Source organism: Rhinoraja longicauda, chromosome 30 (genome assembly GCF_053455715.1).
Source record: "Rhinoraja longicauda isolate Sanriku21f chromosome 30, sRhiLon1.1, whole genome shotgun sequence".
Lineage (NCBI taxonomy): Eukaryota > Metazoa > Chordata > Chondrichthyes > Rajiformes > Arhynchobatidae > Rhinoraja > Rhinoraja longicauda.
The window spans coordinates 12,884,540-12,907,901 of NC_135982.1; the positions used below are offsets into that span (position 1 = coordinate 12,884,540).

The following is a 23,362-nucleotide window of genomic DNA, read 5'->3' on the forward strand; positions in this document are numbered from 1 at the left end:
GAATCATGGTCTCTGGATTGTTGATTTATGGCAGCTGATTCATGGCTTTTTCTTTCTTTTTAAGTATTGGAAACTCTTGATGCATCTATCAGAACCCTGGGGACATGAGACTGCAGATGCTGGAATCTTGAGCAAAAAAACAAAGTGCTGAAGGAACTCAGCGGATCAGGCAGCATCTGTGGAGAGAATGGACATATGACATTTTAGATCAAACCCTTTAAACTCAACAAAGTTTGAAGACAAACTGAAGACGAGTCCAGACCCTAAATGTCAACTGTCCATTTCCCTCTACAGATGTTGCCTGGCCTGCTGAATTCCACCAGCACTTTACTTTTGCTCTATCAGAACCTTACATTGTAAAGATATTTGAAAGATGGCGGTCAGTGCTTCTGTAATGTTTTCTTTTACTTTTCTCAGTATTTGATAACCTTTTCCAATTTTGACCACTAGTAATTCATTACACTTCTTAATCTGTGCGTTTCCAGTGTAATTATATGTCCCGCCCCTCTCATTTTCAATAATTCCATAGCGAAATATCCAACTGATTAACATTTGAAATTTGCCAGTCCTTAATTGTCCAAAGTATTGCTTTCTCTTTCTCTGAGTTCTAGTCTTCTCGCCATAGCTTTTCTGCAAAGTAGGTAACTATCACGTCATCAAAGTTTTTCAGACTAGATGTGAATAAATATCTGTAATGGCAGGAATTAAAGTTGCGAGGGTAAGCACCAACTTCTTTAATTATGTTTCATATAGTAAACTTGATCATGTACACATAATGCCCAATGTCATCCAACTGGTGGTGAAGGGATGGGAAAACAGGTTAGATGTGATGTCCCGCTCTCATTCTCATAACGTTCCTCACATGGTGAAAATGTAAGCTCATGAACTGGCGGGTGCCATTAGTATGTAATCTGTTAATTCTACTCGTAATAATTAAAACGGTTAAATTGATTGTACACAGCTTGCAATTATTTTCTCTTTAGAATAAATAAAGAACTGATTTAACTAAGGTGTTTAAGATGATTGAAGGATATGGTAGGATGGGGCAGTCCAAAACAAAGATAAATAACCCTAAACTTAAAGCAATGCCTTTTAAGGTTGTTGTTTGGAATCACATCACACAGAAGATAAAAAAGAAGAAAAATTTCCCCAACAAAAATATCAAGAAAAGGTGAGGCTTGGTCAATTAAAAAACTGAGATTAATGGAGTATTTTATAGCCAATTAATGTTTGTGGTAGGAGTGAAGTAGGCTCTCTTAAGGCAGACTGAATTCCTTCCTCCTCTCCAAACATGAAGCTGAGGTGATCCATTTGTTACAATCAACAATTTCAGGCCCTGGGGTCTGATTAGCTTGTTTCTGCATCTGTTACAAGATTACAAGATGGCGGATCGTATTGCATGAAGCAATGTGGGTGAGTGTGAATGTAAAACAAACACTTAAACCTCCTGGGGATTCTGGTGAGTACTTCTGTATGTGACACCCAGTGACAGCAAGATTCTGATACAAAACATTCAGAATGATTCCATTTAAGTGGGTTTTAATTTACAAATCATTCGTATTAGTCTTAATTAACATTCAAACATGCAAATATTTGTAAACAGGAAAACACATGAGAGGAAAGGAGAAAGATAAGGAGAAAGAGAGGGAACATGAGCGAAGGAAACGGCAGCGAGAGGAGCAAGATAAGGCACGTAGAGAACGGGAAAGGCAGAAACGGAGAGAACTTGCCAGAGAACATTCCAGAAGAGAAAGGTGAAGGAAAATAATTTTTATTTGGGCTAGCAGCTGTTAAGCATATATAATGATTAAAAAAAAATGTCAATACAATCTATGGAAAACATGACAGTTTTAGTTTTGTTTTCTTAACTAGTAGTACAGAGATCAGATTACTTGCTTTTATGTTTTTTAAAGGTTCTGCTTGATTGTTCTGTGCTCAGTGATTAAAAATCCTTTTAACTAGTGTAACAAGTTACACAGTATCTGTTGATATGGCATTACCAGACAAAAGCATTTCGTAACTGACAACAAAGCTTATTAAAATGACACCTATTGGCTTGTGATGGGAAACCTGGGCTATAAATCTTTAAATGGTGAGGTTTAAACATCGTAGTCAATGCAGAAGATGTGATTTTGTTTGATATATGTAGTTCATACATACTCTGAAGTAAAGGCAGCATCTGTAAGTAAAAAGGTATAAATGGGTTTAATGTACATGTCACCTCCACATAGATGGGCAGTATAGAACATATGAATTGCAACAAGGCTGGATAAGAAATTTATTTCAACAAGTTTCATACTTGAAACAATGGGACTGTGGCCTGCATCGGACAAAGTTGAATAAGGCTTCAGCACAGCAGTTAAAATACAGGTTAGTGCCTATGGCCTGGAGTAATCCTGCACTAGCACGGTAGTAGATTAACCCTTAGCAGCTCAGCCCCACTTGGAGCTTGAACTGAAGTAAGGATGTTTTCAACACACAGCGATTGGCTAAGCAAAGTTGAAATATATTAATTCCATCTCTCACTCATGGAACAATATAGCGAGCAGTCCCAAGGAGCTTCACAGAGTAAGCTTTAAGCAACATCTCAAGGTAGTAAAGAGAGGCAGAGGTGTTTAGAGATGGTACAGCACTTTAGAAGATACCAGAGGCAATGCGCATGTGTGAAAAGAGAAGCTGTTGCAGACTTGGCTAAAGTTGCAGAAATAAGAATGGAACTAGGAATGATAGGAAAGGATAGAACAATACTAAAAACTAGTTTGCACATAGTCCTTTGGCTCTGCAAATGCTCTGGCTTAAAGAAGTATGGGCTGTTCAAGCTGAATTATTTAATATTTAGAAACTATTTTAAATCTGAGAATACGACAGAAAAGTAGTACTCTATTTCAATTATGTTCAAAAGTCTTTCGGTACTGAAGTCTAAAGATTACACAATGTAAACAAATCTAAACCAGGACATGTTGCATGTGTCTGCAGACATCTCAAAACACAAAAAAAATTGCAAAAACTGCATACTTTAAATGAGTTTAAATCTCATCCGATTTGATGTTCCAACTCCCAATTGGCCAATAACAGCCATTGTGGTAATGCCCATTGATCTTATCATGCCCCTTAAAGCACACATCACTCTATCGGCCAATGTGTTCAGCATTCAGTTTTGTATCTTTCCACCAACCATGCTAAGGCCAGATCTGTGATTCTGCCCAACAACCATGGTCTGGTTATGTAATTTAGTTAATATCTGGGAGAATCATTATTTCAAAATTGCTCTTGTTTAAGTCATATTTCCGAGGGGAACCTGGACATATTTCTTCTGTTGTTTTTAAAATAAAAATAATTAATTTATGCATTTGCAAACAATGAGGTTTTGCTATGTTGTTCTACGTTAGAATTCCTTTTTTAACTACATCAAGGGGTTGAATAGACAAATAACATCAGGTGTACTTTAAAAATGGATGCTTAATAATGGCACAGACAAATTAATCAGAAATTATGCTTTATTAATTAAAGGCAGTGGCTGAAGTGTTGATGGGTTTTTGGGAAATATTCTGTCTGTTTTTACGGGTCAAATATTTTCAACTTTTTTTTGTTAAGTCTCTTAATTTGTCAAGTGGCATAGCTGAAGCTGACAGGCAATTACTTCTTTAATTGTTCATGTTAAGGGAAGAGTAATGAGGTTGCTCTTTGTCATTTTTTAAATAAGCGGGCATAATTTGGCTGCTCTCTCCCCACCCGACGTCAGGTTGAGCGAAATGTTCAATGATTAGTCTGCTGCTGTGCGCTGAGTATCTTCAGTGTCAGAGGTGGGACAATATAAATCAAGTGGACTGGTCAGCAGATGTTCAGTGTGCTCTCGCCACTGGAATTTAATATCTAGTGTCCAGGCCCCTCCTTTCACCCATCAGAAAGGAGTCCCATGTGCTGTCCACCATGTCCTCACTGACCTAAGTATTATCCTGTACTGTCATCTCAAATTTAAAAGCTTCTTTTTCAACTTAAATTCCACCATTTTGTCCACTTTAGACTTTAGAGATTCGGTGCGGAAACAGGCCTTTTGGCCCACAGAGTCCGCGCCGACCAGGGATCACCCTGTGCACCAGCACTATCCTACACACTAGGGACAGTTTACAATTTTTACCAAAGCTAGTTAACCTACAAACCTGTACGTCTTTGGAGTGTGTGAGGAAACCCAACACCCACAGGGAGAAGGTACAAACTCCGTACAGACAGTACCCATAGTCAGGATCAAACCCAGGTCTCTGGACTGTAAGGCAGCAACTCTACCACTGTGCCATCCCAATTGGCTGCTTTCCAATACAATAGTCCCCTGCACTCCCCAAATGCTTGGAAGTCAGGAGAAAAGCAATCTTTGTGACAAGAACCAGGCATTTGGAGATGGCAAATTACCAACAAGCTGCAGCATGATGTGGTATGGGCAGTGAGATAGAAGCTTCATTTGTGCCCGATCCATCAGGTCATTAAGGAACCTCACTGTGAACTCAATTCACGCACTGTGTTGGCAGGGTGGGCATCTACTAGCTCTGTGTCAAAATGGAAGAAACAATGCTGGCAGTGTCACAAACTTGTGACATTGCAGGCTTTAGTCCTGTATTACATGAAGGTTTCTGGCCCATAAAATTATTGTCAAACTGAATTTGTAAGATATAGCCTGCAGTAATGATCTTCTAAAAACTGATTGACAGCCATCCATATTTGGTTTTGGTTTGACAATTATTAGCATGCATGGAAATATATTTGTTGAATTCTACAGATGGATTGTCTTTTTTTTTTTTTAATAGACACATGCAAACTTATAGATACCAGCAGAGTGAGTGAGGCAGGATGTGATTGTGAGCTGCTACATGTGATCTGTAAAAACACCACTTGAGTTTTGGATTGCTTTTGTATATTGACAGTGCTTATGAATCTTCCAGGGACCGCCTTGAGCAACTTGAGCGTCAGAGGGAACGGGAAAGGAGAATGAGGGAGAGGGAACAACTGCAAAAAGATCAATGGGAACTAAAAGAGCGTGAAAGACGAGCTGAGGAAAGGCGAAAGGAGCGTGATATCAGGAGGGAAGGTATTTAGTTTAAAACACCCAGGCCTGGTGGCCTTTACAGGATTAGGTGCAGGACAGGTGCTTTATTTAAGATAAAGTTAATGTATTTGCATTTATCTATCTATATGGACCATGCGTTGATGATATGCTTATTAAAAAAGCGCAACGGATAATTACTCTCCACATTGCTCAGTGTGTTAACCCTCGCATTGGCCTTCCATCACAGATTCCCTGCTTCTCTGCCACGGTAGCTGGCGTTGCTCCTGAAAACCTGGTGACTGGATTGCTCCCTTACTTCCTTGGTTTTTACAATAAGGTGCTGTAAACAGAGATTTGAATGGGAATGCGTCGGTGTTTCCCATTGCAGTTGTCGTGCAGCAGCTTCTGCTTTTGTTTCAGATTTCTAGCATCTGCAGCAATGTGAATTACAATCTTTGACCCTTATTTGGCCAGATGCACAACTTTGAGCTTCAGCTAGATGTAACCTGAACCCGTTCATGATGATCACTTAAAGTACTCGATGTAATTATCTGCTCAATGTTTAAGGATTCTGCTCCACTCTATCAATGCCTTCTGGCAGGTGATCTCCAGACATATTGTTGTATGTAAACGGGAAACTACTTTGCGCAATCCAGAAGATAATTGATGGGCCAGGGGAAAGACTTGAGATCTTGTCCTACAGGCCGGAACCATTTCACTAAACCAGCAGTTGTCAGTCCATTGTGGGTTGTTGGACAAAGGAGGGGGAACATTTGGTCACAGACGGGCCATATTCTCACGAACCAGTAGACCAATGAATTCCTCTAATTCGTCTATTTTAAAAGTTGTCCTGGATGCTATCAGGGTGCAACATATCCGATCTGCTTTTACAATGACTTTTACAATTTCAGTCTATTCTTTACTAAGTAGTGGTGCCTATTAATCAATTTATAGCCCGGATTCCCTGTGACCTGAATCAGTCAACCCTTAAATTCAGTGGAGGATTATGTTAAAGCACACACTCGGAGAAATCTATACACTGGACATGATAATTCAGCCCAGTGTGACCATGCCAATCAAATTGGACTCCAGATTAATTCCATAGAGTCATACAGTGTGGAAACAGGCCCTTCGGCCCAACCTGCCCATGCCAAACAATATGGTCCATCTACACTAGTCCCACCTGCTCGTGTCTGACCAGTATCTCTCTAAACCTTTCCTATCCTGGTACCTGTCTTTTAAATGTTGCTTATAGTCCTGCCACAACCATCTCCTCTGGCACCTTGTTCCACCCCCTACTTTCTGTGTGAAAAAGTTGACCGTCGGGTTCCTACTTAATCTTTTCCCACTTACCTTAAACCCATGTTCCCTGACTCTTGATTCCCCTACTTTGGGTAAAAGACTGTGCATTCAACCTATTTAGTCCTTTCATAATCTTATACATCTCTAAGATCACCCCTCGTCCTCCTGCGCACCAAGGAATATTGCCCTAGCCTGCCCAACCTCTCCCTATAGCTCAGGTCCTCAAGTCCAGGCAACACCATCGTAAATCTTTTTTCCATTCTTTCCAGCTTAACAACATCTTTCCTATAACATGGTGACCAAAACTGAACACACTACTCCGAATTTGGCCTCACCAGCGTCTTGTAAAACTGCAACATAACATCTCAACGTCTATGCTCAATACCCTGACTGATGAAGGCCAATGTACCAAAAGCCACCCTATCCACCTGAGACGCCATTTCCCAACTCTTAATTTGCATCCCTGAAGGTTAAACATTAAAACAATGAAAGATAATCTTATGACGCTGCCCTTTAACTTTTTTAATGCCTGGTTGTTGGAATTGATGAGGTATCTCCTGCATTCTTTCAGCAATGATGCATCACAGAGGACTGAAGGAGGAATATGCTGAAAAAGTAAAGCCCCATCATCGGAGCCACAGCCCGTTGTGGCGGCATGCAGAGAGGTTTGAACTTGATGGAAGGAAAAGTGGTAAGGTCAACAAATGATTAACTTAATACATATGCAGTCTGAGCAACAATAATAAGTCTGTACAACAAATCGGGTACAATGTTTTAACTAAATAAAATAGGAGACTCCAGTTTGAGAAATATGGAGAATTATTGTGCAAAAGGATTGTTTGTGTGCATTATTTTCTTTGCACATTAGGGGAATGTATACAGTTAATGGTATGACCCTGAACAGCATTCATACACAGATGGGTCAGATCTGAGACGATTAATCTCTGAAAGTAGCAACATAACTAGATAGAGTGACAAGGACAGCATTGGGTTTATTTGCCTTCATCAGTTAAGGCTTTGAGTATTCGACTCGGGAAGTCATGTTGCAGCTTTATAAAGCCTTGATTAGGACGCATTTGGAGAAGTGTGCACAGTTCTGTTTGCTCCATTACAGGCTTTGGAGATGGTGTAGAAGAGGTTTACCAGGCTGCTGCTTGGGTAAGAGGGTAGTAGTTATAAGGAGAGGTTGGACAAACTTTTTTTCTCTGGAGCGTCGTAGGTTGACAGCAGACCAGACAGAAGTATATAAAATTGTGCGGGGCCCAGATAGGGTAGGCAGAACCTTTTTCCCTGGTGTGAAAATGTCAAAGACTAGAGGGCAGAGCTTCAAGGGGGAGCAAGAAAGTTTGAAGGAGATGTGGAAGGCAAGTTTTTTTTACGCAGGGGTGTGGGTGCCTACTAGATGCTGTCTGGGGTGCTGGTGAAGGCAGATACAAAAGTGTTGATTTAAAGACTTTGGGATAGTCACATGAATATGCAGGGAATGGAGGAATGCGGATCACGTGCAAGCAATAGAGGTAAGTTTAAGTTGGCATTGTGTTCAACCCAGTGGGGCCTGTTTCTTTAGCATTTTGTCACCCTTGTGATGCATGAAAGGCAGTGCATGCAGCCCATTCTATTAAAGCCCACCATTGTAGTCTTGTTTTTTTATTGAGCCAGACAATCCAACATTGAGATATGAAAATGGGTTAATTATGCCCTATCCTGTCAATATGTGGTATAATAGACAGTGAGGAAGGTTATCTTAGTTTACAACAAGATGTAGATCAATTGGGAAGGTAGACCAAGGAATGGCAAAAGGAATTTAACTCGAAATGACAAGTGGGAGGTGTTGCACTTTGTCAAGTCAAGTCAATTTTATTTGTATAGCACATTTAAAAACAACCCACGTTGACCAAAGTGCTGTACATCTGATTAGGTACTAAGGAAAAAAATGAAACATACAGTAGCACGCAAACAGTTCACAGCGCCTCCTCAATGAGCCTCAAACGCTAGTGAGTAGAAATAGGTTTTGAGCCTGGACTTAAAGGAGTCGATGGAGGGGGCAGTTCTGATGGGGAGAGGGATGCTGTTCCACAGTCTAGGAGCTGCAACCGCAAAAGCGCGGTCACCCCTGAGCTTAAGCCTAGACCGCGGGATAGTGAGTAGCCCCAAGTCGGCCGACCTGAGGGACCTGGAGTTAGAGAGGGGGGTTAAAGGATTTTTGATGTAGGGGGGGGGAATGTCCATTTAGGGCTTTATACGTGAATAGGAGGAGCTTGAAGTTGATTCTGTACCGTACAGGGAGCCAGTGGAGAGAGGCCAGAATCGGGGTGATGTGGTCCCTTTTACGGGTACCCGTCAGGAGTCTCGCTGCGGCGTTTTGGACCAGTTGCAGGCGGGACAGGGAAGATTGGCTGATCCCAGTGTATAGGGAATTGCAGTAGTCTAGGCGGGAGGAAATGAAAGCGTGAATGATTTTTTCTGTGTCGTCGAATTGGAGGAAAGGTTTGATTTTAGCTATGGTTCGAAGTTGGAAGAAGCTGGCTTTTACCACAGCGTTGACTTGCTTATCAAATTTTAATGCAGAGTCAAATATCATGCCGAGGTTTTTGACATGCGGTTTGACTAGGCAGGATAGACTTCCAAGACTGCCTGTTATCGATTTGATGGAGTCGGGGAGGCCGAATAGGATGACCTCAGACTTGCTCTCATTTAATTGGAGGAAGTTCTGTGCCATCCAACATTTTATGTCCTCAAGGCAGTGTAAGAGGCTGTTTAAATTTGACTGGTTGTTGGGTTTCAGGGGGAGGTAAAGCTGAGTGTCACCGGCATAGCAGTGGAAAGAAATGCCGTGCCTTTGAATGATTTGGCCAAGGGGGAGCATGTATAGAGAGAAGAGAATGGGGCCTAGGATGGAGCCTTGTGGAACTCCGCAGGAGAGGCTAGCTGGAGCAGAGGAATAACTGCCTATGTTGATGGCGAAACTCCTATCTTTGAGGTATGACAAACCAGGGTAAGACTTACACAGTAAACTTTAGTTTAGTTTAGAGATACAGCGCAGAATCAAGCCCTTCTGCCCAGCGAGTCCGCACCGACCAGTGAACCCTGCACAGTAACACACACTAGGGACAATTTACACTTAAATCAAGCCAATTAACCTACAAACCTGTAGTCTTTGGAATGTGGGAGGAAACCGAAGATCTTGGAGAAAACCCACGCGGTCATGGGGAGAACGTCCAAACTACGTACTGACAGCACCCGTAGACGGGATGGAACCCGGGTCTCTGGCGCTGTGAGGCAGCAACTCTACTGCTGCCCCACTGTCGTAAATGGTAGAGGCCTGGAGAGTGTGGCAGGACAGAATGAACTGGGAGTACAGGTGCATAGTTCCCTGCAAGTGGTGAGTCAGGTGGACAATGGTGTTTGTCATGCTTGCCTTCATTGGGAAGGGTATTGTGTACAAACGTTAGGATGCCATAAGGCAGCTGAACAAGCTGTTGGCGAGCCCACACTTGGAGTACTGTGTGCAGTTCTGGTCACCCAGAAGGATGCCATTAGGACAGCATGCAGAATAGATTCATCAGGATGCTATCTCAGCTTGTGGGTTTGAGTTACAGGGGGAAGCTGGATAAGCTGAGACTTTTTTCTTTGGGGTGTATGAGGCTGAGGGAAGACCTTATTGAGGCACAATATCAGGATGTGCATGGATAAAGTGTACGCTCACTGTCTTTTTCCAAGTGCAGAGAATTTGAAAACTAGGGGCATAGATTTCAAGTGTAGGGGAAAGATTTAAGGAGGACCGCGGGGTCAACCTTTTTACTCGGGGTTTAGTCTGTATATGGAATGAGCTACTAGAACAAGCCATAAAAGCAGATAGAAATACAACATGAGAAAAACATTTGGACAGATTTATGGATAGCAAGAGTTTCAAGGGATATGGGCCAATTGCAGACAAATGGGATGAGCTTAACATGTCAACTTGGCGGGCATGGACAAGATGGGCCAAAGAACCTGTTTCCTTGCTGTATAGCTCTGACTCCGTGACTAACCAGCCTCACACCTCATCCATCCGTAACTACGCAATCTGGGGAATGTTATAAACCTGCTCCAATTCAGGACACTGAGCTCATGTAACTAAGTTTTGCAGTTACACGTTGCTCAGCATTTGTGCTACTCGCAACATCCATTTATTCAGAAGGTTAAACTTATTGTGAGGGCTGGGTCAGGTAAAACTGGACACAAGAGAAGAAACAAAGTGATTGTAAGCAGAAGAGGCAGAGTGAGAAAAAATGAGGTGAAGAAATCAAAGATAAAACAGTAGAAAATCTGAAAAGGGAATCAAAGGAACTACTTTGCAGTAATGGATTGAATTGTAGTTATTGGACGATGTCACTAACATTTTCTTTCATCCTTCGACCATTTGTGTTTTTTCTCTGCAGTAAAGGAAGAAAGGTATGAAGAAAAAGGCCCGCCATCCGATCTGCAAGACATCAGTGACAGCGAAATAAAGACAACGTCTGGTGAATCTTCCTCGGGTAGGTAGGGAGATGAGCTGGGCTTCCTAAAGCCAGGATGTATGTGTTATGTGCTTGCATATATTGGCCCAGAATAATGTATGCACTTGTTACAAGTTGCATCTTTTGCCCTATTAATCCCGATGTCTTTGAGCACCTGTGCAAAGGTCTGTGTGGTCTTAAATCTGCCATGGATCTATATGAAGTCAGCTTACTTTAATTTATTGTCACATGTACCGAGGTACAGTGAAAAGCTTTTGTTGCGTGCTAACCAGTCAGCTGAAACACTGTTCATGATCACAATCAAGCCATCCGCAGTGTACAGATACATGATAAAGGGAATAACATTTAGAGCAAGGTAAAATCCATTTAGGATGGCTTAGTTGCCTGATAACAACTGGGAAGAAACTGTCCGGGAATCTGGAAGTGTGCGTTTTCACACTTCTGAATCTCTTGGTTGATAGGAAGGGGGAGATGAGGCAGTGACTTGGGCGTGACTGGTCCGTGATTATACTGGTGACCTTGCCATGACAGCGTGAAGTGTAAATGGAATCAATGGTTGGTTTGTTGATGGTGTGGGCTGTGTCCACAATGCTCTACAATTTCTTGCGGTCTTTGATGGAGCTGTTTCCGAACCATTGCTGTGATGCATCCCGATAAAATACTTTCTAAGGCACATCTGTAGAAGATAAAATGCTTTCCACAGCACATCTGAGGAAGTCAGTATCTATAAATACAGAAAGAAGAAAAAAAATTGTCACTAAAATCTGCTGGTTTTCTATAATGGATATTAAGTATAAAAAGATCCTGCAGCAAACATACACAGTAAGATTCTACTTGCATTTTACAGTGTGCGTCAGGTACAACAGAGACGCTAATGAGGTATACAATTATGAACGGTGTAATTGGATAAATTGCAGGAAACCTTTCATCTTATCAAACGTAAATAAAATTAGAGATTATAGATTTGGGTAAGTAATAAGAGTTAGAGGAGATCTGAGGAGGACCTTATTCACCCAGAGTGTTCCGAGCACCCTAAACACACTGCAGGAGAGAGGGGACTTAGCACAGTCACTGAGCGCATGCAAGAAGTGTCTTAATGGGCACGTGAATCACCCGGCCATAGAAGGCCGCAGGCCAAGTGCTAAAAGTTGGGATTAATACAGTTGATGTGGAATTAGTGGGCTTAATGAACTGTTCACATGCTGTGTGACTCTATGACTCTAACGGGGAATAAATCATGTTTGGCAATGGTGCATGATTCACTTTAAAAACACGACAAAATAAGTCTGAGCATCAACAACAATTTTCATCCTGAGCAATTGTAACTGTAGCTTCATGTGTGAAGATTAAGGAGTTCCACATTTTGCCGTGTTCATTGCTTCCCTGCAATGATCAGAAGTGAATGTTCTTATCTGCCCTTACCATGTATCCTCTTCTCTTAAAATAATATGAAACAAAATACTTTAACTTATGCTTGTTTTCTCTCCCCCGTAAAGTTTACATTTATATATTGTGGTACTTCCACCTCCTGGTCTCTTGATTTGTTTTATTCCTCAATTTATTTCCCAGGCTCTGCAACGGCTTCAGAGGCAGAGAGCAGTAGTGAGGGGTCTGAAGAATCACTAAGTCCGTCTGAGATCGAAACTGAGCCGTCTCCCGGTGAGCACAATTCTTAATGGATTCCAGTACATAAATGCTCAAGATAGCAAATTAAACTGATAAGATACAAGAAGTCTTGGGGTCAGGTTTGAGTGGGGGGATGTCTCCCATCATTTTCTGTTTGTACTTATTTTAAGATATTAGGAGGAACAATCACTAAAATAATTTAGAACTGACATCACCTTTGTCCTAAAGGTTTTGAATTCCTTTTTGTTAGGAGAAGTTAGTGACGAGGAAGAGCACACCGATGAAGAAAGGCAGAATGGAAACCATCTCCAAATGGGTAAATGTCAACCCTAACCCTTCTTCATTGCACAAAATGTGGCATAGGAGTGGTCGTGGGGCAGGGCATTTGTTTTTCCTGATGCTGAATTTGTTAGTTACAGAATCAAAATTTGACCATGACTCGGAAGAGAGTTTGGAGGAGGAGGATGAGGAGGAGATGGAGGAAGAGGATGATGAAGAGGAGGAGGAGGAGAGCCCAATCTCAAATGCTCCGACTGAAGAAGAGTATGTTCCTGACTCCCCACCCGCTTCACCAGTCGAACTGAAGAAAGAGCTGCCACAGTACTTGCCTGCTCTCCAGGTAAATAACTGGGGCCTGACTGTTAGCGAAACAATGTAGTAGGAGAACTCGGGGTCGGGCAATACCTGTGGTGACAGGAACTCTTCCACCTCTTTGATGAAAAGCCTGACCTCCTGAGTAGTTCCTGCAATTTTGCTGTTGATTTCAGATTCCCAGCATCGACAGTATTTTGATACAAGGTCAAAGAGAGCAGCCAACAATAGTTCTTCTTGCAGAATCCTTGGAACAGGAGTAATGTCACCATGATTGTTGCTGTAACCTGGTCCAGAAACAAGACTGCAAACATCCAACATTCATATCGTCATGTCTTAAGCATTTGTTGAACTTGCATTTAAAAAAACTGTTGATGAATGCTTCCAATGTAAATCTCCCACATGTTACAGCAGAGGTGTTTAAAGAGCTCGAGGTGGCATTTTCTTTCTGCTCATATTAACTGATAAGTCTTGTATCTCAGTCCCTGACCTACTTGGCACTCAAAACCCAAGGTAAAACATAATGCTGGTTTGGAATATGGAACTAAAAACAGAATGCTGGAAGAATTTAGTAGTTTAAGCAGCATCTGTGGGGGCAAAAGGTGTAAGACGACGTTTCGGGTTGCAGTGCCACAAATCTACCACCAAAATAAACAATAAGATGCCTATGTTTATTAATCGCCTTTCCACATCTGTGAAATACACCAAAATATTGTTTATACTTTGCTGTTTTTAGGGTTGCCGTAGTGTAGAAGAATTTCAGTGTCTTAATAGAATTGAAGAAGGAACCTATGGTGTCGTTTATCGAGCTAAGGACAAAAAGACAGGTGAGGATTTGTTTTTATCCTAATTGTTTTGCACTAATGTCTTGTTTTGTTCCACTAGCTTTTTTTCTTTTTCCTCTCTTCTTGCAGAATTTCATATGTTTAAATAGTTTTTGTATATCTGTCCCTGTGATGCTGCTGCAGTAAGATTTTCATTGTACCTGTACCTCACTACTTGTACATATGGCAATAAACACAACATGAATCTCACACATTTTGGCAGGTGGTCTGCAGTTCAGCTGAAGCCTTCCACAACTTGATGTACAGAGACTGGGAGAGATGCAGTTGGTTTCAACCGTGACCTGCCAATTCACTGTCAGTGCTAGAGATGGGAATGGACCACTGTAATACTCATCTATGGACATTTTTTAAATAATCTTTTGGGATGTAGACATCACCAGCCAAGATAATATTTATTCTGCATCTCTAGTTGTATGCAAAATTGAGTTGATGACGTTTATGTGACTTGCAATATTTGAACATCTTTCATTGTGTATGTCCTGCCCTAGTTTAACTTCCCAAAATGCACGACTTCACACTCATCTGAGTTAAATTCCATCTGCCGTGTCTTTGCCCACTTTCCTGGTTGGTGTAGATCCAGTTGTCACTGTCAAACTTTGTCAATTGTATAGTATTTCTGTAAAGTTTCTTGAGATATTTCACTGGCATTTATTGGCATCATATGCCATAAACTGGGGATTTTTTGTTAATTCAGCCCTTTTTGTATCCTCAGTTTGGAAACACTTTATGTCTTATGTTTTATTTATCATTCATCTATTTGCATTCACTTTACCTCTGATGTTCGACACTGTTGTTTGTCTAGTCATGTCCGACATCCTGGGTCAGGTGTCATCTAAGCCAGGTTTTCAAGTTCCATTTGGGCTGCACAATTTCCTAACACTTGTATATCATTAGCAGGGCACCTTTATTTCCAATCAAGGGTTTAATAGAATTTAGACCAGAACAGAGCTGCACCTAAGCAGGCTTTTTGAGGTCCTGTTCCTGTGATTCTGACTGGCTACCCTATTTATCTACTATCTGTGATTATGACTGTCGATCCTATTATTGCCTCTCATAATTTAAAAAACCTCTCAGATCTCCCGTCAGCCTTCCACGTTCCACAGAAAACAATTGGGTTGTTTTGCTTAGTTTCACGTCACAGCAACGGCAGTAGTTGATATTTATACTGTTATTCAGAACTATTTATGATGTAATTAACTATACTGGAAAGCCACTGATAAATGTGTTATTCCTAATTGTCCCTATTAATAACCATTTTGGCTACAACCAAATGGAGTAAAAATTCTTCAGGGCTTTTTGGTTCCTTGGGAGCTTAGATCTCAGTTTCCCCCTCCCCCAGCAATGCTGTTGAAGAGTTTGACTCTTGGCTACCTTTGCAAGCTTTTAACAAGTGAGAGGGAGAGAGTTTAAAGGAGATGCATTGGGCAGGTTTTGGCACAGAGTGGTGAAATGCGCTGCCATTGATGGTGGTGGAAGCATAGATATTGGGCACTTAAGAGAGATGGGCACATGGATATGCAGGAAGTGGGGGGATTACCTGCAGCCAAGTGGGATTAGTTTACCTTGGCATCATGATTGGCACAGACATTGTCAATGAAAGAGCTGTACTGTTCCATGTTCTGTGTATCTTTGTTGGGATGTGTAAATGGTACAAACGTGTTATCTGTAAATCAATAGAGTTCTGACAATTGGAGACCAATAGTAACATGTTCCGCGGGAAATGTACTACTTTCAGATGAAATCGTAGCCCTAAAACGATTAAAAATGGAGAAGGAAAAGGAAGGATTTCCGATTACATCACTACGGGAAATCAACACCATTCTGAAAGCACAGCATCCCAACATTGTCACAGTCAGAGTAAGTAAGCAACAAATTTTGTATCTGTAATGAGAAAATTCTGATTTTCTTGAATATGAGGTTATCCCTGTACTTAGCTGGTCCTGTGTTAGATTTATAAGTGAATAATGCAGATTAATTTGCACATAGCTTTGTTTTAAGTCAGCTAGTATGAGTGTGAGACGGTGTATTTAGCACCTCTGTTAAACTTGTTCTGAAGTAGCTCTTGGAAGAAGAAACAACTATTTAGTCCTATAGTTGAACTAATTACGGGTTATAAAGTTAGAGTAACATTTAATGGGATTTTTTACTGCTGCTGTAACTCGGCTCCATGATACAGCATTTAGAGGTAACTAGACCAAGTGGACCCGTTGGGCCCAAACCTCTCCTGCATTGGTGCAGCATCCCTCCCCTCCCCTCCCTTCCACCCCCTTCACCTCCTTCCACCCCCACCCGTCCCTCCCTCCCCACTCCATTCTCCTTATCCTCCCTCCCAGGGAGATAGATTTAAACTTTAAAATGTGAATAACTTTAAAAATACAACACTGATTTCAATGAAACTTCCATTAGCACCAATGGGACGACGGTGAGTAAGGCAGGCCTAAAATAGTCACGCTATCATGTACCGTTTTGGATGTAATTCAGGAACAAACAAACAAACAAACAAACAAACAAACGAGAGTTTTAGTATATAGATGTGGGACATGAAAGTAACCACTGAATATCTTGTTTCTGCAGGAAATTGTTGTAGGAAGCAATATGGATAAAATATATATAGTTATGAATTATGTTGAACATGACCTCAAGAGTTTAATGGAAACCATGAAACAGCCTTTCTTACCAGGTAAGATTGTTACATATCTGAGCAATAAAAATCGACTTATAAAGACATAAAGCTTTAAAAACAAAATCTTTCAGGACCGCAATATTGGCTTTTGCTCATTGCTAATATTGTAAGATTTAAAAACCTTCAATAAATGTATTTCTTTCAGAAATTCTTCGGCCTTCCAATTGTAAACTACTGACTGCAGATATTTCTTTTGCTGTGTTGAGACCAGTTGATCTGGTTACAATAGACAATAGGTGCAGGAGGAGGCCATTCGGCCCTTCGAGCCAGCACCGCCATTCAATGTGATCATGGCTGATCATTCTCAATCAGTTCCCCGTTCCTGCCTTCTCCCCATACCCCCTGACTCCGCTATCCTTAAGAGCTCTATCCAGCTCTCTCTTGAATGCATTCAGAGAATTGGCCTCCACTGCCTTCTGAGGCAGAGAATTCCACAGATTCACAACTCTCTGACTGAAAAAGTTTTTCCTCATCTCAGTTCTAAATGGCCTACCCCTTATTCTTAAACTGTGGCCCCTGGTTCTGGGCTCCCCCAACATTGGGAACATGTTTCCTGCCTCTAATGTGTCCAACCCCTTAATAATCTTATACGTTTCGATAAGATCTCCTCTCATCCTTCTAAACATGGATAGTTATAAAGTTGTACAGCATAGAACCAGGCCCTTGGGCCCAGCCTGTCCAGGTCAACTGTGATGCCTATTTACACTAATAGCATTTGCCTGCGTTAAATCTATGAGCCTCTACTTTCCTATCAACATATCTGTAAAATGCACATTAAACATCAAACTTACTAAACCGACCCCCTAAATGCATATGACAAACAACAAAGGTCCTGACACCGATCCCTGCGGTACGCCACTGCCGACAGATTTTCGGTCGAAACACCTGTCCAACACCACCCTGCCTTCCATTACCAGGCCAATTTTGGCTCAAATTTGCCAATGCATCTCCAATCCTAGAGGAACTCAGCAGGACAGGCAGGTTCGGGGGAGGGAATGGATTGTCTACATATCAGGCCGTGATCCTTCATCTAGACTTAACTGACAGAGCAGAGACGTAGCCAGTATAAAGAGATTTAGATTTAGGGATACAGTGCAGAAACAGGCCCACCGGGTCCGCGCCGCCCAGTGATCCCCGCACATTAACACTATCCTACACCCACTAGGGACAATTTTTACATTTGCCCAGCCAATTAACCTACAAACCTGTACGTCTTTGGAGTGTGGGAGGAAACCGAAGATCTCGGATAAAACCCACGCAGGTCACGGGGAGAACGTGCAAACTCCGTACAGACGGCGCCCGTAGTCAGGATCGAACCTGAGTCTCCGGCGCTGCATTCGCTGTAAAGCAGCAACTCTACCGCTGCGCCACCGTGCCGCCCTTGGGGCAGGGAGGGGTGGAACAACAGCGAGCAAGTGATAGGTGGGTACCAGTGAGGATCAGCCTGAAGAAGGGTCCCATTTTCCTCCACAAATTTTGTCTGAACCACTGAGTTATTCCAGTATTTTGAGTTTTGCATAAGATTCCAGCATCTGACATGTTCTTGTGACTCCACCTCAGATCCCTCTGTGCTTTGATCTTTTGGACCAAACTACCATGCGGGACCTCATCAATTGTTCTTAGGTATTTCCCCCAAAAAATACCGAAATCATATTTGTGAGACAGGATTACCTTTATCATTTTGAGTGACTAATCTATTTCTCACTTTGAGAAATAGATCAGGAATTTGAAGGTAGCAATTGTGAATTGCAGATGTTTAGTTTAGTTTAGAGATGTAGCGTGGAAACAGGCCCTTCGGCCCACCAAGTCCACACCGACCAGCAATTCCTGCACATTAACACTACCCTACACACACACACACACACGGGACAATTTTACCTCCATACCAAGCCAAATAACCTACAAACCTGTATGTCTTTGAAGTGTGGGAGGAAACCGAAGATCTCGGAGAAAACCCACGAAGTTCACGGGAAGAATGTACAAACTCTGTACAGACAAGTAGTCAGTATCGAACCCGGGTCTCTGGCACAGTAAGGCAGTAGCTCTACCGCTACGCCACTGTGTCGCCATGGTGTTGGAGGACAGAGTTTGAGGCTAGATGTGGGATGACAAGAGGTCTGACAATGTTCTCAGTATGGGAAGGCTGCACCGCCTACCTCAGATGAGACGGCACAGAGGAAGGGTGTAGAAGCTGCAGTGAGAGCAGAACAGGATACCTTTAATCTCTCAGTTGGAGCTTAATAGTGAAACAACAAGTACAGCAAAAAAACAAAACGGTTTTCTACAGAAGCTTGTTTCATGTTGTGGATACTTACAGAGGCCGGATATGGACAAACAACGTGGGTCATAAGGAATGAAGCTCAGCTAGTGTTGAGGAAAGTGAAGCCATGGGTGTGCATGGAATTGTAAAAGTGCAGCATGAAGGATGAGGGATCACCATCCACCTAGCTAATGGTTTCAGAGAGATGGGAGGAAGGAGCACACTGCAGTGACCTTCATGGTATGGGCTGGGGTCATAATGTTGAGCTCCCAGGTGAAAACATGAGTCTAAAATTGGTTGCTTAATTTACAGGTGAGGTTAAAACGCTTATGATTCAGCTTCTCAAAGGTGTTCGACATCTTCATGATAATTGGATCTTGCATCGAGACTTAAAGACATCTAATCTCCTGCTCAGTCACGCGGGAATACTCAAGGTCAGTCCAACCGTATGAGGAAATAGATATAACTGGGTGGGTTTCCACTGTGCTGGGAGGAGAGTCCGGTGCACTCTTGTGTGGGATAGGTTGTCAAATAGGTTTATGATCCCTGTGTGCAAAGGTAGATGTTAATTCATAAACCTGAATTTTTCTACTAAATGTGTGTACCAACCATCCTTCGTCAGTAGAGCTCTTTGTCTACTCCACTGTGGATTCTTTGATTCACGGGACATTTTCTTCCTTTTCCCTGCAGGCCCTTCATTCTCTAGTCCCCGTTCCTCACTGGAGGACAGCAAGTGACCTGTTCCCAGTCATAAAACATAGAAGAGTACAGCACAGAAACAGGCCCCTTCCGCCCACAACATGATGCCAACATCACCTCTTATCTTCCTTATCCATAGTCTTCCATTCCCTGCATATCCAAAAGCCTTTTAAACGCCACTATCGTATCTGCCTCCACCATCATCCCCGACAGTCTGTTCCAGGCACCCTCCATCCCCTGTGTTTAAAAACAAAAACCCTGTCCTGCTCATCTCCTTTAAGTGTTGCTCCTTTCACATTAAAGCTATGTTCTCAGCCTATTGCCATCCTAGGTAAAAGGTTTTGACTGTCTACCCCATCTACACCACTCATAATTTTATATACTTCTATTAGGTTTCCCCTGTTGTTCCAGAGAAAACCATACCAGTCTGTCCAACGTCTCCTTATAGCTAATACCCTCTAATGCCTGACCTGCTGCATTACTCCAGCATTTTGTGATACCCTCTAATCCAGGCAGCATTCTGGTCAACCTCTGCACCCTTTCCAAAGCCTCCACATCCTTCCTGTAAAAAGGCGATCAGAACTGCATGGAATGCTTCAAATGCAGTCTAACTAAAGTCCTATGAAGCTGCAACCTGACGTTCTGACTCTTATACTCAATGCCTCAATCAAAGAATGGAAGCATACATATTATGTTCCAGGATTGGGAGCAAGCAAACAGCTGAGTGGTCCTGGAAGAGAATTCAGTTTGTTTCCCATTTCTCCCAGTTATTCCTCCCCAAAGATCTGCACCTCTGCTTGTTGCCTTCTGGGAAAATACGTAGGGGATGGCATCAGAATGTGAGAGCCTTGTGTGGATACACAACCTGTTCATTGAGACTTTTCTGCTGAGTGCATGCTGTCCAGTGTGCATCATCATCACCACTGCATGCTGCATCACTGGCAGATAGTTTAAAGCAAACATTGGGCTTGTCTGTTTTTAAGATGAATAGTGAATTTAACATTGTGACGGGTTAACCTAGTGTTTGGCACAACATTCATTTGATGTCCACCTCTTCTGTTGAGAGATGTTCTGGGCAAGTTGAAGAAGGGTCTCGACCCGAAACATCACCCATTCCTTCTCTTCAGAGATGCTGCCTGTCCCATTGAGTTACTCCAACACTTTGTGTCTGCCTTATGTTAACCCACAGTGTACTGACAAATCTAATATTCCTAAACATTCTCTAGATTGGTGACTTTGGACTCGCTCGAGAATACGGGTCCCCATTGAAGCCGTACACGCCAGTTGTCGTGACACTCTGGTATCGGACGCCTGAACTGTTGCTTGGAGCAAAGGTGAGTGATTCCGTGCCTGTTAGGGATGTTGTGCAGAGAGTAAACAGAATTAGCAATATCTGTGTTTCTGGTCTTTATTGATTGCGTTTGATTTTGATTATAAATCTTCATTATTGCATCATCTTTCCATTGTGAGGTCCTGGCTCCTACGTCCCCTTTCACACACTGAGGCCCTTGCTCCCTCTCACTCTCTGGGCCCCTGGTACCTGTGCTGCAGTGAAAATTATTCAACCATGTAACGTCCTTTTAATAAAAGTGAAATCGGTTTGCGTTAAGAGTATTAATACTCTGGAAAATCTTTTTCGGTTCACACTACCTGATTCCATGAGTCGGCCAATAATTCTTAAGAAAATTGTTATTGTAAAGTTTTCTACTCCTCCCCATTCACACCACCCCTCACCCCTTATTCACACTGAATGAGTTGCTTTACTTTATAAGGCTGGTGTTACATCTGTCAGAAGTGATCATAAGTCTTGCTGTTTGTTGTAGTAGTGTAAAAATGTAATTTACCTTGGAATTTATTAAACTTAGCGAGACAGGATTGTTACTGTTTGCTTTGATCACTGTGGATGCTGTAGACCACTTTACTGCTTGAGTCCAGATCTCCGTTGCTTTAGTCTGAATGTTCATTGGGATTGTGTGGTTGGGTTTAGGTGTATTTACCCAGTAGGGTGTCAGATGTAGGACCATTGATAGTGTGCTGGAAACCATTGGGAAACATTCCACATTCATCGGCTGCTGCTGATAATCGGTTGCTTTGTTTTCTGTGCAGGAATACTCGACGGCCATTGACCTGTGGTCAGTGGGCTGCATCTTCGCTGAATTCCTAACCCAGAAGCCCCTGTTTCCAGGGAAATCGGAAATAGATCAGATTAACAAAATCTTTAAGGTAAAGCACCTTCTCGCAACCACTCATGCAGCTCAATTTCAGGTTGATGCCTGGATCTGGTTGATCTGAAGGCTCTGATGTCCACCGCTTATTGCTTCATTTCAACACTGAGTTGGCCCTGGAGATATGTTTATACTGATCTCAATAATACTGAGTGTAATCATCACTGTTATCTGTTGGGCCTTTCAGGGGTTGAAGAACAAACAGCCAGGCCCTCATCGATCACCGTGAAATAGTTGGCTTGATGTTTTATTAAAATGCTCTTTTGATTAACTTCAAATTATTTTTAAAAATCTTCGAATTCCCTTTTGGGTTGGTTGCATTTAGAATTTGCTGGACTATTTGTTTTCAGAATGAGTGATGGTAACTTTTGAACAGACAATGTACTCAGTTTGTCACTTCAGATAGACCTCTATAACTTTACAGCCAAGCGCACAGGCATGCAGGTCTTTGTCTTAAAGACTTACACCTGCATCTCCATCAAGGGCTTGTGTGTTTAGTTTAGAGATACAGCGCGGAAACAGGCCCTTCGAGCCACTGAGTACGCGCCGACCAGGAGTCCCCAAACATTGACACTATCGTACACACACTAGGGGGAATTTACAAATGTACCAAGCCAATTAGCCTACAAAACGGTACGACGTTGGAGTGTGGTAGGAAACCCGAGATCCCGGAGAAAACCCACGCAGGTTACATGGAGAATGTACAAACTCCATACAGACAGCACCCATAGTCAGGATCGAACCTGGGTTTCTAGCGCTGTAAGGCAGCAACTTTACCGCTGCGCCTCCGTGCCGGCCCGTGTTGAAAATTCAGTCAACCTGCCTCCAATTATCTCGTGTGGTATCAATCTAGTTTAGTTTTTGGTTTTGTTTACATCTTTATAGTTGCACAACAGGATCTGAAGTCTATTGAAAGTGAAGGTTAAAGTTTACAAAGCAGCCTGTCTACATTGTTACATTGAGCTGTGATCACATTCTTCTTGTAGGAGTTGGGGACACCAAGTGAAAAGATCTGGCCTGGTTATAATGATCTTCCTGCAGTGAAGAAAATGACCTTCACTGAATATCCATTCAACAACCTGCGCAAGCGGTTTGGTGCCCTTTTATCTGACCAGGGCTTTGATCTCATGAACAAGTAAGTGAGGACATTACTGTGTGAATCACCTAGAACTTGTCTTGGTTTAATGAATTCTAAGTAACAGAAGTGGAGACTGGAAGGAAGTTGCTGCAAATCTTTGCAAGGGCAGATTACGTGATCAACTAAAAGTTGAAACTTGGTCAGCTTTTCACTCCTATCTCGAATATAGAATCCGTCTGCTCGCTGTCGCTCTTGTACTGCAACTGGTGCTGAAGCTCCCAAATTTAATGGCCTGTCTAAGCCTAATTGTTAATGGATGCATTCAATTAGAAGTCAACATATAGCCTTGTCATGACAATCTTAAAGTGGTAAAGATGGTTGATGAATGCAGTGGAAGAATTCCCCGTGTTTCTGCTAGAGATTGTGCTCGAGTTTGTTCTTTAATTGGTTTGACTGTGTATTTGTACAGTGCACAGAAGCCACCATTGTTTCTTGCAAACAATAACTTATCAGCGG

The 23,362-nt window shown here is 42.2% G+C and overlaps 1 protein-coding gene across 12 annotated transcripts in view; it reads left to right on the forward strand.

Moving 5' to 3' along the window:
• Positions 1–23,362, forward strand: part of cdk11b (cyclin dependent kinase 11B) — a 45,932-nt gene that overhangs the window by 20,049 nt on the left and 2,521 nt on the right. For 7 of the 12 annotated variants that reach the window (XM_078425461.1, XM_078425460.1, XM_078425468.1 and 4 more), the window contains 14 exons: positions 1,604–1,754; positions 4,917–5,080; positions 6,912–7,031; positions 10,762–10,857; positions 12,409–12,498; positions 12,716–12,781; positions 12,879–13,084; positions 13,793–13,883; positions 15,637–15,758; positions 16,476–16,581; positions 19,157–19,278; positions 20,770–20,877; positions 21,650–21,766; positions 22,755–22,903. In XM_078425461.1, the coding sequence (XP_078281587.1) occupies positions 1,604–1,754; positions 4,917–5,080; positions 6,912–7,031; positions 10,762–10,857; positions 12,409–12,498; positions 12,716–12,781; positions 12,879–13,084; positions 13,793–13,883; positions 15,637–15,758; positions 16,476–16,581; positions 19,157–19,278; positions 20,770–20,877; positions 21,650–21,766; positions 22,755–22,903 (1,708 nt within the window). Of the gene's footprint in view, positions 1–1,603; positions 1,755–2,231; positions 2,371–4,916; positions 5,081–6,911; positions 7,032–10,761; positions 10,858–12,408; positions 12,499–12,715; positions 12,782–12,878; positions 13,085–13,792; positions 13,884–15,636; positions 15,759–16,475; positions 16,582–19,156; positions 19,279–20,769; positions 20,878–21,649; positions 21,767–22,754; positions 22,904–23,362 lie in introns of all 12 variants that reach the window. The other 5 variants (XM_078425470.1, XM_078425464.1, XM_078425465.1 and 2 more) reach the window with 5 other exon arrangements.